Raw genomic sequence first — 14,382 nt, forward strand, 5'->3', positions numbered from 1 at the left:
GATTTTTCAGTGACAGCATATCTAAGTCACACTATTAAGGCTTAGAGGTGTCATAAATTTCCCATACACTTTTAATCTTTCTAACATTTTATAATTCCCTTGCTATTTAATTTAAATGGACACACCAATCACCACTCCTTTCAGAAATTTTTGCTTAACTATTTTAATAATTCCATTACTTCAGCACAAGTTTAAACAAACACACACAACCAGGAACTAATCCTAAGCACTGGTCTTGAGGAATTTTGTTATACATGACCTGTGGTACTTTAGAATTTTAACGTGTTCCAGTATCCTGGGAGTTAACTTGACTAGCCAATCCAATTAAATATGAGTAATAACAAACCAGATTATGACTGATTTGTATATTGACTGTTCTCACTTGAGATGACAAAATGACTTGAATATACCTCAAGATACCTAACAGTTCTGGTGTCTTCCAACATTATCTTTATTGAAAAGGGTATACCTCATGAAATATTAAAGAAAATTACATCCTTCATTTCGAGGAAAACAGCAGTCATGCCTGTATAGTTTTAATTGAACACGAGCAGCAAGACTGCTGTATACATTTTAATTTTTTAAACTAAAAGTAATTTTTTCGTTCTATATATGTGAAGACACAGAAATCTACTTTTACCACAGATCTAGGCTGGCAGAGAATTACCCATATTTTAAGATAATTGCCGAATCCTCTGAACTATACATGCCTAAGAAAAAGGGAGGCATCATTAACTGGCATCATACCTGAGGATGGTTACTGCTTTTTAAAATGTGTCATTTGTGTATCCCACCAAACTACTACCCCACAGTGTCACACAGTGCAGCCTTTTTAGTCTGGGAGGTGAGTTCGAGAACTGTTTGTTGTTCAGAGCTCCATCCAGAGTGGATCACTGTTTGACAAGTTCTATTTTAAGTCGTGCCTATGTGTGCAGGTGTCAGCCTCTTTCACGGCTGTAGAAAAAGAGCCCCTATACTCCATCTGTATCCTTCCCCCGACAATGCAGGATCATTCCGCAGAGCGCGTTTGCTTCTGCTTTGCCAGCCACTTTTTCACTGGGAAATTCCAGGGGGGCCCGGCAGGCTGGAGTAAGGGAAGGGCGAAGAGGGGCAGAAAGAGGCCGTTTGCCACTCCCCTACCTTACAAGGCACCTGGCACTGGCAGTAGCAGCTGCTGGATGCGACGACGAAGATGATGAACCTCCTCCTAGCAAGAGGATATTGAGGAAATTAAGGAGGTGGCAGCGAAGGCGAGACACACACTCTGTGTCCTTCCCCGCAGGGAGAATCCACCCTCCAGGGAAAAACTGTGAGGAAGCCACCACCCGCCCCGCCTCTGCCCGCTCGCCCCAGTGTCTGGCAGCGGTCCCCATGCACCTGCTCACCTGTCTATCCGTTCAGGGTGGTTGGGGGAGGGACGAGGGGTGTCGGGCTGGGTGGGTGGAAGGAGAAGGAGGGCAGGGCAAAAGAGGGGGTGCACGAGGGTTCCGCCCCCCGGAGGCTCTGCGCAGGCGCAGTGGCCGGTACCGCAGGCAGGGGGCGGCAACATGGCGGAGTGAGCGGCGGCGTCGGGGCTTCACAACAACAGTGGCGCCCGTAGCGGTGGCGGCAGCGGCGTTAGGAGCATCGGCCACAGCCTGAGCTTCAGCACCGGCCAGCGCCGCAGCCAGCTGCTCACGCCTCAGGGCTTTTCGGAGCGGCGGCAGCATCTCCGCGGGGGGCGGGCCGGGCCGGACGGACCGGGAGGGGGAGCGAGAGGAGGCAGCGGCGGCCCCAGCGGCACAGCTGCTGGGCGGGCACTGCCGCTCGCCGGGCAGCGGTTAGCGGCGCCGCCGCCGCCGGGAATAAGCTTGAGAATAACCCTCCGCCTCCGCCGGGGAGGGCGCCGGAAAGGGCCGGGCTGAGGCGCACGCGGGGAGCGGGCCCGGCGCCGCGGCGCTGGTGGATGCTGGGGCTCCGAGGCGACGGCCGGGGGGCGGGGGCCGAGGCAGGTATAACGGTACCGGCGGAGGCAGCGCCACGGCTCTTTCATCCTCCTCAGGAGGGGGGCAAATGGCGAGCGAGAAGCCGGGCCCGGGCCCGGGGCTCGAGCCTCAACCCGTGGGGCTCATCGCCGTCGGGGCCGGAGGCGGAGGCAGCGGCGGCGGCGGCGGCGGCGGCGGCGGCGGCGGGGGTAGCGGTGGTGGCGGCAGCGGGATGGGGGAGCTGAGAGGGGCGTCCGGCTCCGGCTCGGTGGTGCTGCCCGCGGGGATGATTAACCCTTCGGTGCCGATCCGCAACATCCGGATGAAATTCGCAGTGTTGATTGGACTCATACAGGTCGGAGAGGTCAGCAACAGGGACATCGTAGAGACGGTGCTCAACCTGGTAAGGGAAAAGGCGTGCTCGCCATCTGCCTCCCAGCCCCCATGGCCTCCCTTCCCAAACGCTGGCTCCAACCCCTCCACCACCCCCCTGGTCACACACGCAGCGCGTCCCTGCGAGCCCAGATCGTCCGGCGGGTATTGCTTAGCGGGTGACCTGCCTGCGCGCTGCCCAAGCCACGCCACCTCCCTGCTCTCCTCCGGTCCTCTCCTGCCACCTGAGCGCAGAGCCCAACTTAACACCGCTTATTATCACTTCTCATGACTATGAGTCGTCAGTTGTTCCTTGCCGTGCAGGTTTTGGGTTGACTTGAGAGTTTAGTTAGGGGGAGCGGAAGGCCTCCTTTTCTCTGGGGTTCTTTCTCCGACACTCTTAATTGTTCGTGGTGTGGCTCTCTGAGGATGGAAGCCTTGCCCCTGGAGCCTAAATTCCCCGGTGCTGCTGAAATGCGGGAAGTGCATTAAGTCCAACTTGAGCAGCTGGGAGGTGATGTTTTCCATTGAGGAGGAAAAATGATGCAGTTTTGCATCTGCCTTTAAATATATTACGAGGCTATGTTGGAGAGTGTTGTGGCTGTATCCCCCCCCCCCACCCCAATCTCTTTTTAGGTAGCCTTCCTTTCTTTGTAATATTGCCCTGAATATGCTGACCTCTTAAGTAATTTTTGTGCACATCAGATGTTAAAATGTGAGGACACCAAATCATACAGGTTGATTTCTGTGGTTGCCTTCAGAGAGCATGGCATGTGGATAAAGATTAGAGGAAAGGTGTTAAATTCAACCCTAGGTTTTGGTATCCTTCGTGATAAGAAAGAGTTACTGCAGAACTGTGTATGACTTAATGTTTTGCGATATCTATCTACGGAGAGGCTAAGAAGCGTTCAAGATGTCAGGGGAAGACATGGGGAGGAAATAAAGAGAGGAGAATCATAGATTTCGGATAATAAGACTAGTTCATTTAAGATTAATTCATGTTTTAATGCCTTGTAAGTGCAGTTTTTGCTGCAGCAAAGCTTTTTAAACAGTTTCCTCTGCAATACCTAGTCTTTGACAAACTGTAAGGTTGGGTTTTCGAAGGCAAGCTTAAATCAAGAGCAATCAGTTGGCTATTGTATTTGGTGTGGAGTCACAGGAATATAAAAATTTGCTTGCAAGGAGATTTTATCACACCCATGCAGTCAGAATTTTCAGCTAAGCAATTATTTTTATTTGATCTATTGGAAAACTGAAAGAAAGCTGCAGCTACAGCAGTGGTGCCCTGAGACAGGGACAGGGATTAGATAATGTCTTTGGTTTCTGTACCTCTTAAATTCACAGAAGAGTTAAAGCTGTTTTTTTTTGTTGTTTGTTTTGCTGGGGTGTCACGTCAAAGATAAGAGAATATTTGACTTCTCTTTGTTAGATTTATGCCTGCTTAAATACCAAACACCTCTTTGTACTTCTGTGTACCTATCAAACAAATCACAAAAAGTCAGTGTAAGTTTGGGGGGCTGTCACTGCATTGGTATAACCAAATTCTTTTTAAGACACTAATAGAAATATTGTTTTCTTGGGTATTTTAATTATAACCAGCTGCAAATAGGAGGTCAGTACTTGCCCTTTTTTTTTTTTAATGAGATGAAATCTCAAAATATGTTAGTAGGTTATCAGGTACTGTATTTATGTAAATTTAAAAGGAAACATTTAAAGGTTTTTTTTTTTTACAGTTTTCCAGATTTCCAATACCATTTTTACCTTAGATGGTGTGATATTAGGTTATTTTTAATAAGTATTTGTATGCTTACTTAATACATTTTAACGTGATAAGAGGCAATAGGGGCTCCCACAAGCTGGAAACTGATTTGAATGTGTAACCAGTTTGGACTCTGCAGCAGTAGCAACGTATGCTGGATCAGTTCTTAACAGATGGGGTTCTATAGATATACAGTAGGTTAAGAAAGGAAGTGAAATATTTCTTTTGAGGTAAAAAAGAAATTCAATTCTCTTCAGTGCAGTGAAAATCTGGCATGAAGTCTCAACATGCAAACATTATTTTAAAGATTAACTTTACCGTTAAGCTTTATTAGAGTAATCAGAAATAAGGTAATACTGACATGGTATATCCCCAAATCCATTTAAGACATTGTAACTGCATTACAAAGACATTTTTATTTTTGGCATAAAGAAAGTTATGTTTAAAATTTCTTTGTACGTACTTAAAGAGTACAATTGATCTTTAAATGGAAACTTTTGGGAAAAGAATGACAAAAGGAGCTATTTACTATTAAGTTGTTAATTATATTGATTGTGGAATACACATTAGTCATTTGCAGTGTAGTATTTCTTGAATGGTAGGTTTAGTGCTTTATCTTTCCAATATACTCATGATGAAAATGTCATGTGAAAATTTAAGTTGATTGAGAAAATATTTGGAGATCATAGGCATTTAAAAAATAATTATCAAAACTTAATTCTATTTATTTAATGAGTAAATCAGTAAAATCCATTTAGGGCACTCAGTGGCTTGCTAAAGGTTGGAAACCTCTAATATTAATCTCTAAAATGAGTTTTTTCAGTTTTCAGTCTTAATTTAAAACATTAAATTAAAAAGTAGGTGGAATAGTGAAATATTTATCACAGTGATTTCTATGACAGAAAAGAAAGGAAGAACTAATGAAACTTCAAAACAAAACGGTTTCTACCTTAAACAAAACCCTGTCTCAGTCACCTTTGTCAGAATATTTTTTTTTCCTTTTTTTTTTGTATGTTATTTTTCTTTATATGATGAGAATACTGATACTTGGTTGTTAGGTTTCTCACATGTCTTGCCCAAAGAATTAAAAGTTTTGCAGAGTAAAGTTGAAGTATGCATTAAAATATAGGACTCCTTTAACACAGCCATGGTTGTAATTTTGGGGCTTTTTTCTTTTGCCAAAGGTAGAGGTCCATTTCCACTATTAGGTGGATTGTGGGAGTTTGTTGAAGAATCACCATGGAATGAGAAATAAAATGAGTAATTTCCATTGTAGATGAACGTATTTGTACAATGATATTATAGTTGACTTGAAACATTCAAATACAAGGTGGACAAGATCAGGAAGATGAGTAAGTTAGTTTGTAAATAGGTTACAGTGAGAGTGTATTGTCAAGGATTTTGCATTGTAGCTTTACCGATGAAAAAAACTGATCAACAAATTTTGGCTTTGGGAGGTATTATTTAATGTGGCAGTAAAAGAGCATTTAACTGTAGAAAAGGAACTTTGTTGGTTGTTTCAGTTATAAAGCAGGCATACTACTTAATCCATTGCTTCCTTTGTAAACACACTTAACATATGTTTATATAAAGTTTTTCCTTCCTTGAAGTAAATTCTATGTATACATAATATGTTCTTTGTTTATAACATGAACATGTCTTCTTATCACAGATTTTAATATAAACTTATTTTTAGAAAAGATAAAATAAAGGATTAATATTTACTTAAAGAATTGACAGTAGGACTTTTTTGAATAGCTCTCTTAGGTAGTATAAATCTATAACATTTAATTTGCAGTTATTTTTTCACAAATTGTGCAATATATTAGTGTATCTTTAGCTGTAGAAAATATTTCCTCTGATAATTTTATTTTTTTATGTTCTAAGTGGCATACTGTATATTGTATTAAAAGCATAACAAGATACTTTGAGGGGACTTTGTGGGCTAAGGGCCTCTCTTCTCTTGATATATGGATCATGGTATTATTGTTCAAAGGAAATTTGAAAGTTATTCTTCTATACTTGAATGTGACAGTAACTTTTCTTCCTTAGAGTTTTTTTCACTTGCAGCTGGATATAAACATCTTTAAAATTATATTTTCAAGATATTTTAAATTTCACAAACAAAAGATATGTTTTTGAACTAAATTTACTCTAAAAATATGTGGTTGCATTTTGAATCATGAAGTCCTTAATATTAAGTCCTTAATATTAATAAAACCACATTTATTTATATTAAAAGAGAATTTCCTACATTTTAATTTAGGTTGACATGTAAGTCTTTACATATTAATTTGAATTATATTTTATTCTTGTTATCAGGTATTGAAAATTAAATTGAGTACATATGTAAATATTGGAAGTTTCAATACCTTAAGGAGTTCTGAGGTTTTCCTCAAAAGTATTAATTTAGTCATAAATGACATTAAGCAGCATATATTCTATAACAAGTCTGTTATCAAGTTATATTAATTTTAAGTAAGTATTTTTTATATTGCTAGTCAGTTTTTGGCAAATACTATGTGGCTAATTAAATGTATCTCAAGGTTCCCTCATCTTTTGCTATATATTTTTCAAACACAGTGTCAAGAAATTCATTGGTTCCAGCAAAATCAGCTCCCATTTTGGATCACTGATGTAGCAGTATTATACAATTCAGTCATCCACATTTTTGACTATTTACTTTAATACTATTTTGCATCAGTTAGTTTCATAGATTTTTCATTTATTGCCTGTACTTCTGATATTTTGTGCAATATCAGCATATCTCCTTATACAAAGATATACCTATCATTGTCTAGTATTGTGTATAGTATTTAGTTATTTATACATGTTTCCACTCCTATGCTGTGAACTCTGTGAGAGCAAAAGCCTATATTATGTATATTTATTTTTTGTATTTCTGGCTCTTGGATAAAGTAAGTGCATTTTGAGTATGCAGGACACCATTATTAGGCAGTAGAGGACAAGTTTCTGAAATTCTGTTCAACAGTAGGGTCCAGACCCAAGATCTTGAAATAAATTAGACTCCTGTAAAGTTAATGTATTGCCTATTCTTATAATTAGAAATATTTGTTGAATATGTATGATGTTCTCTATGTAGGCATTACTATATATGTAAATATTATTTTGAACTGACATCTTGGAATAAGAATCTGTTAATTATTTTTCAATATATGTATGTCAAGTATATATACATGTAACTAAGATCACATTATTTTAAACAAAGAATAATATATATGGCATTGAATAGAAATTAAAAAAAAAATGTAGCCAGTTGTCATGTTACTAGGAATAGTGGGCATTTCTTGTTTCTGCCTGTCTTGCATACATTTCCCCTTTTTGGTAATAGTACCTCAATTTTCCTTTAATGAACCACTCATCCTCCATTCTTAGTTCAGCCGGTTCAGGTGGGTTCAGGTGGGCTGGTGTATAACCCAGACATGTCCAGAATCACCATGATTGGTTCAGGGATGAGCATTTAACCTGAGGGGAGACACAGGGTGAGTCACAGGACTTGGGAACTCTTCCTGTTGGGGATGTTGAGCTGGTAGACTCATCCTATAGCTGTAGGTACCTGTATTAGAATTTGACCAAGTGTGAAACCAAGAGAGATAAATATATTCTTGATTCTTCTTGAGCACTTGGAGTTCTCTGTGTCTGTGGTTATTATCTTCTAACCATTAAATTCTCTCTTTCAGAATTTATTATTATTAGCTTTAAGTCAGTTTAAATTGGATTTTTGTCACTTGTAAATAGAAGGAATTCTTACTAGCATAGACATTAGTAACTGGAAGTGGGGTATTGTAGGAACAGACCTTGAATGTTGAAATGGAGTGCAAGGCAGTAAGGACTGCTTTCCCCTAGAAATTCCTTAAAAGGAATTATGGGACAGCTGTTTCGATTGTCACCTAGGTTGTCTTTGCCCATGGAGCTACTAAAATTGGAACTTTAGGGATCCTCAAGTGTGTTGTCCACTTCTTGCCTTATAAGAAAGGAGTTTGCTTTGGTCCAAGCTGGAATGCTTGAGAGCACAGAGGGGAGAAAATATTGTCCTTCCAAGTAAGAGAGGCCTTTTCTGCCTGTAGCTACCATACAAGAGAATCAGAAAATCAAGAACCATGAGGATTGGAAAGCCCAATTTTGTGTGTGTGTGTGTGTGTGTGTGTGTGTGTTTTTTTTTTTTTACCCCATGCTAAAATTGGTAAAAGGAAAGACAGGAGTTTAAAGCCAGGTAACGTTCTGTTTTACAAGCTTCTCTCAAGCACCTCATGCATTATACTCCCAACCTCCTGACCAAAATAACAATCCAGTTACTAAAGAGTTTTAAAAGAGGATGCAACCAGGGAACAAGTGATAGAATAGCTGTGCCTCCTCATCCAGCTTATTATTTCACATTGCTTCAAGGGAAGTCATTAAGCAGAGTGTTTTAAGGGATGAAGGCCTATTGCTATGAGACTGAATATTGCTATGAAATTTAAAAGGTAGGTTGGTATCTTGACAAGATCTCTGGCTTTGGTTACTAGTTCAACCAGTTGACTGAAATAAATTGACCAAAAGCTTTCTGAGCTTTTAGGGAAACTATTTCCAGGGCAACCTCAAGCCTGGTAAACAAAGACCTGTGTTCTTTTTACTTCTAAGGCAGTTCTAAGCCTCAGTAAGAGGAAGTGGGTTGCTAAAGCAGTACAGCTGCTAGAAGGAAAATCTGAGGCCATAGAGGATAATGGACAAGTGAGGTCTTCTGAGATAGTGCATATCTCAGATATATAATAAGATATAATAAGTGCATCCAGATTGGTTGACCAAGAGACTCCATTCCCGTAACAGGCAATTCTTGCTACTCTGACCAGTAGTATATGGACTGTGGTTTGAATTAGTGACCATGGTTTTTTTACTGTTGATTTGCAAACTGGTCCCCGTGCACAGAGGGCAAGGAGAGACTGAAGAAAAGAGGCAGACCACTCCAGATTGGTAGCTGGCAGGTTTATTAAGCAGGGGAGGTTATGAGGCTTGTCTTGGGCAGCCGCAAGACGAGTGGTCTCTACACCTGCCTGCCAGAATCTTAAAAGTTAAACTACAGAGGCCTTAACTAAGTTCAGTCACATATACCATCCAGATGGTTTCAACAACACCTTGCTCTCGAGGCTATTTCCTTGGAAGCGTTCCCACTGTGGGAACAGTAGGCAGAGTATATATTCTAAGGACGGGGAGGGAATGAGGAGCCTCTGATTGCCCAGATCCAGCTCATGGGTCAGCTGACAGTCACGTCCTCTTGATTATTTCCTCCATATTTATCTTCTCCACTCTTCTAAGTGGGCATTATTATTATTATTATTTTCTTTTGCCATTGTATATTGATTAACGGAGGATAGTTAAATTTATTACATAGATATATATTGTCAGATTATGAGGTACCATGAAAAAATGCATGTTTGGAACTGACCAAGAATAATACTAATAGCATAAAGATTTCAGACTTGTAGCTGGATCCAGTAACTTGACATTGTCTTTGTTTTCCTCCCTGCCTCCCAGACCCATGGTGAAGTGATGAGTGCATTTTCTGTTGTGGTTAAGATAGTAACATTGTTAAACATGGATATTTAAGAAGTTATATATATGGAAAGAAGTGAATGTATAAGGTGGCTGGGTAGCCGAGGGCTAGAATGTTGTAGATTTCTTTTGGTTTTGGCTGCATAGCGTCCATTCCTTCTGCTGTTAACAGTTCTGAATTTTTTGATTGAGGAGTCATCTCTTCTTCATTCTTGGTTTATATGGTTTGGGGTTTCCCTGGACTCCTTTCTGCTTTCCTGGACCAGGAATAGAAACTGTACTTGGCCCATCAGTAACAGATATTGGTTAAATATCTACCTGTACATCTGCGAAAGCTTGATAACTCCTTTCATTCTGCTGGAGAAAGTAAAAGATACTCATCACTGGAGTTGCTAAGATATTAGAATGTAAGTCTAGATTTGACTGTCACTGTGCTACCATGAAGGCAGAGTATGCTCGAGGATAGAGCTATCACAGAGGCACCAAGAACCAAGAGATTACCGATGACATCTTTGGAGCCTTTCAAGTCACTTATACTGCCAGGCTTTTCAGTACATTAAGCTAATACATTTCTTGTTTTGCTTAAGCCAGTTTGAATCAGGTTTCTATTTGTTGCACTCCAGTGATTCCTAACTAATATTTAGAATTAAAATTTTAAAAAAACTTTAGGTATTAAGTATCATAGGACAAATCATAAGAAAAATAATTTGGCAAAGGGCTTGATGCATTTCAAGAAAGAAGAAAGAGACATTGCTAATTATTACGAAAATTCATCTTCACTAAATAAGAACATAAGGTAATACTGAGATACCCTGAAAAACAAATGATTAAAAGGAAAATTACCAGTGTTTTATCAGCATGCTAAAATAATCTTAAATGACATTGTTGGGCATGTAAAATGGTACAGCTGTTCTGAGTAACATTTTCCCAATATGCGTCAAGAAGTTTAAAGAGGTTCTTGTCATTAATCCTTAGTTCTTTAGGCTAAGAAAAAATTACCTGTGGACAAGTATGAGGGTTAAATGTAGTTTAATGATATAAAAAATTAGCAATAACCTATATTTTCACATTAGGAAAAGGTTATGTAATTTTATATCTATGTTATGAAATATTATACAGCCATTCACACTTTATGTGCCTCAGTTTCCTTATGTGTAAAGGAGTTACCTCATAAAGTTGTACAGATTAAATGAATTAATATATATAAAGTGCTTGGTACAAAGCTAACTTTGTATAGTATTTACTATTGTTATTTTTTTATTTTTATTTTTTTACTATTGTTATTTTTGTTCTTATCTTGAGCCTGATGACCATATGATCATAGAAAGAAAATAATGATCTAACTAAAACTGAGTTCTGTTTTAGCTTGGATTACCTGAGCTGGTGAACCTGTCAGAGACGGAATCTCAGGTGTCCACCTTCTAATGAAACATAGGGGGTCTGTTTTGAATCCCGCATAGTCTTTAACAGCGTCTGGGGTAATTTTTCCTAATGGGAAATTGGGGAACGAATAGGCGTGAGGTGACACAGCTTCCTTTGCCTAGAATTCCTTCTGTCTCTTCCTTCCTTGACGTGGCTGAATTTCACATCTGGATGTATACTAGGCCATGAAGGGTGATCCTGGGTAAATAATACCTCCCTCTTGGAGTATCAGCTTAAATATTTAGAAAACTACTTGAGTTACAAACATAAGAGGCAAGTTAGGGGACTGAAAACTATTTTGTGATCAGTTGTTTTAGAAAATTATATTAGTGTATATTTTAATAGCTCTTAACTGTTTCCAGTGTACTTGCAAAATTGTGCTGTGTTAACTAATCCTCAGAATAACTCCCTTTTCAGATGCCATTCCTTCTCTACAGATGTGGAAACTAAGACTGCAGGAAATGTGAAGTATTAGACAAGGTTATCCAGGTATTAAGTACCAGGGCTAGGACTCAGGCCTTCAGATTCAAAGGCTATAATCTTTTCCATTATTGAACAAAATGTAGCTGCTTAGAAATTATCCCAAAGGCTTGCATTATATGAAGAGATGATGCTGGAAAGGGAGGGTCGGGTCCAGCCAGCATCAGTGAGCTGATTCTGTGGTAGAGAATGCTGCCCATAGAGGACTCAGGACTTGCTGATCACAGGAAATAAAAATGAATGCAGGACAGTTTGATGGATTTGTACACAAAGTGATCTAACAGCCTATATTGTGAAGTATTAATTTTAGAGTTTTGGGGAATGGTGATACAGTATTATAAATGGTAACTAGCTTTCATTCGTATACCTTTTCACTAGGCAAAGTGTGGGTGTTTTAGATATTACTCTGAACAAGAAAAAAATAGTATACATTGATATATTTATTTTATGTAGAAAAAGTAGATGTGTTATGTTTTAGTGTTAATCAGATGCACCACCACACATACCATGTTTGCTTGGATAGAACAAATGAGTTAACTAGAGTCTAGGTGATATAATTTCCAATAATTGTGATTCTTCTTTCAGTTCACTGAAGTAGAGCAAACATTGTTTAATAGAAAATTTTATGGAAGTGTTAAATGTCTAGATATATTTCTCTTTAGCAACTACTTCCATTTTCTGAAAGAAATAACTTGTAGCTGATTTAAAGATGGTATATGAGTATTTCCAGTGTTTTTTAAAAACTTTTCATGTGTGGGGAAGGAATTGGCATTTATAGAATTGGGGTTGATAACATACCGTATGTTTTTAAAATCCTCTACCAGCCCCTTTGAAATAAATGTGGGTCTACTTTAATATAGTAAGTAAACCACGGCTGAAATGAAGGGGCTTGTCCAAGGTTGCAAAGCAGAAAGTAGACTCAGAGCTAGATGTTCTGTTCCTAGGTTTGTTGTTCTTTAATCTTTACATGTCAAGCGCTATGTTAAGCATACAATATGCATTATCTTATTTTATCATCTTGACCTGCAATATAAAATCTTCAATGAAATAAAAATAGTCATTGTCTTTCTAGGTTAAACTAAGTCTGGTATTTTAAAAGAGGAGAAGTATTTTCAGCTCTAATTATATCAGCAATATTTTATTATAAAATGTCATAAAATTATTGTACTTGATTTGTATTTATTTTCTATAACTTGATTCCCCTTTAAAAGTCCTCAAATTTAAATTAAGTATTTAAATTATTTTTAAAGCTTATGAGATATGAGTCATCAGTGGAAGAATTTTCTTTTATTATGCTGTCTTGACTGTTACTTGCTGAATAATCATTGCATTTTTCAAGTTATCATGTCTTCCTTTTTTTGTCTAAAGAACTCCTGTTCATGTTTCAAGAATCAGCTGTTGTCCCCCACTTAAGTGATGCCTTCTCTGATCTCCCCCTAACAGCTCTTCCTCCCATTCTGTGCTCTCCCATAACACTTCGTACATAGTTCAGATTTAGCATAGTTCAGATTGCCTGTCCTATTTTAATTATTTGTTTACTTGTCAGACCACCCTAGAGACTCTGAATCCCTTGAGATCAGAATGTTGTCTTATTCACCTTGGTATCCTGAGTACTTAACATAGAATCTAGAATTTTGTGCTGCTTAGTGAACTTGTTTTGAAAGAGGATTTTTTTTTTCACATTTTATATATTTTGCTTGTTTTTGTCACTTCTGGCTTAGTTACAAATCTTGTCTTCTCAGACTATTCTGGTTCTTTTAATTTCTGTGTTTGCCTCTTCCTTAACATTTCAGTTTTTATTTTTTTGAGGAAGGGGGTGGATAGAGATATTTTGATGTGTTTGTATATATGTATATGAGGAGTCATAGGGTCTTCAGATGTGGTGAATAGCCTGACTCTTATCACTTGCATAGGTGAGGAAAGAACCAGTTGGGTTAAGATCCTGCAGGTTTTCACAGAATTCGAATTATCACTTAGATTCCCTCTTAGTCCAGTGGGTTTTTTTTGTTTTGTTTTTGTTTTTCCACTTTATCTTGGTGCCTGGAGTTCCACTTTGCCTCAGCCCATTTGGGGTCATAACTCTCACGGAGAAGCATACCTTTTTTTTTCTTTCTTTTAACTCAGGCACACTCAGAACACTTAAAGTGATGATTAAATAAGTTACTGAGTAATCCTAACCTAGTGTTCTATTGCCAGAGTCAAGATTCTCATTGGGAATATAAAAAGGAATTTCATGGTCCCTACCTTCAGTAACTTGAGGTTCAGTACAGGAAAAAGAAGAAAAATCAGACAAATTCCATTGGCAAAAAGTGATATTACAAAGATTTAAACAAAATGCTATGGAAACATTAATGGTTCCACTACCTTTGCTTGGAGGAATCTGGGAAGGTATCATTGGTTAAGTGACTTTGGATTGGATCTTGAAGGACAAGTAACTGTTTCCCCGCATATAAAGGGCAGGAGTGGAAAACCTTTCCACACAGAGGGACACGGGTCATGAGGGAGTCTTTCCATGGCTGTGTCCACTAACATTAACTACAAACCACATCAGATTAGCTTTATTTCTTCTTGTAGAAGTCCCACCCCATTTTTTTTTTTTTTTTTTTTCATTCCATGAGTGTTCATTGGCTTACTTTTTTTTAAGGTCTTTCAAGCACAGGGGAGGTGATAAAATGTATTAGGTGATAAAATGTATTCATTGAGTTATTTGAGGAGTTCTGTTTGTGTAGGTATTTGTGGTTCATGATTAAGAGTAAAGGTGGAGGAAGAGATCAAAGGAAAACTAAGGGTGTTGAAAGTTATTTTTAATTTTTTCAGCCTTATAAAATCAGAATT

At 38.7% G+C, this 14,382-nt stretch overlaps 1 protein-coding gene across 6 annotated transcripts in view; it reads left to right on the forward strand.

The window, feature by feature from the left end:
- Nucleotides 1–1,980: 1,980 nt before the first annotated feature.
- Nucleotides 1,981–14,382, forward strand: part of NBEA (neurobeachin) — a 623,898-nt gene continuing 611,496 nt past the window's right edge. For all 6 annotated transcript variants that reach the window (XM_033843595.2, XM_073795053.1, XM_019936759.3 and 3 more), the window contains exon 1: nt 1,981–2,367. In XM_033843595.2, coding sequence (XP_033699486.1) covers nt 2,053–2,367 — 315 coding nt within the window. In that variant the 5' untranslated portion in view covers nt 1,981–2,052. The remainder of the gene's footprint in view (nt 2,368–14,382) is intronic.

The sequence above is a fragment of the Tursiops truncatus genome, chromosome 18 (assembly GCF_011762595.2).
Source record: "Tursiops truncatus isolate mTurTru1 chromosome 18, mTurTru1.mat.Y, whole genome shotgun sequence".
Classification (NCBI taxonomy): Eukaryota; Metazoa; Chordata; class Mammalia; order Artiodactyla; family Delphinidae; genus Tursiops; species Tursiops truncatus.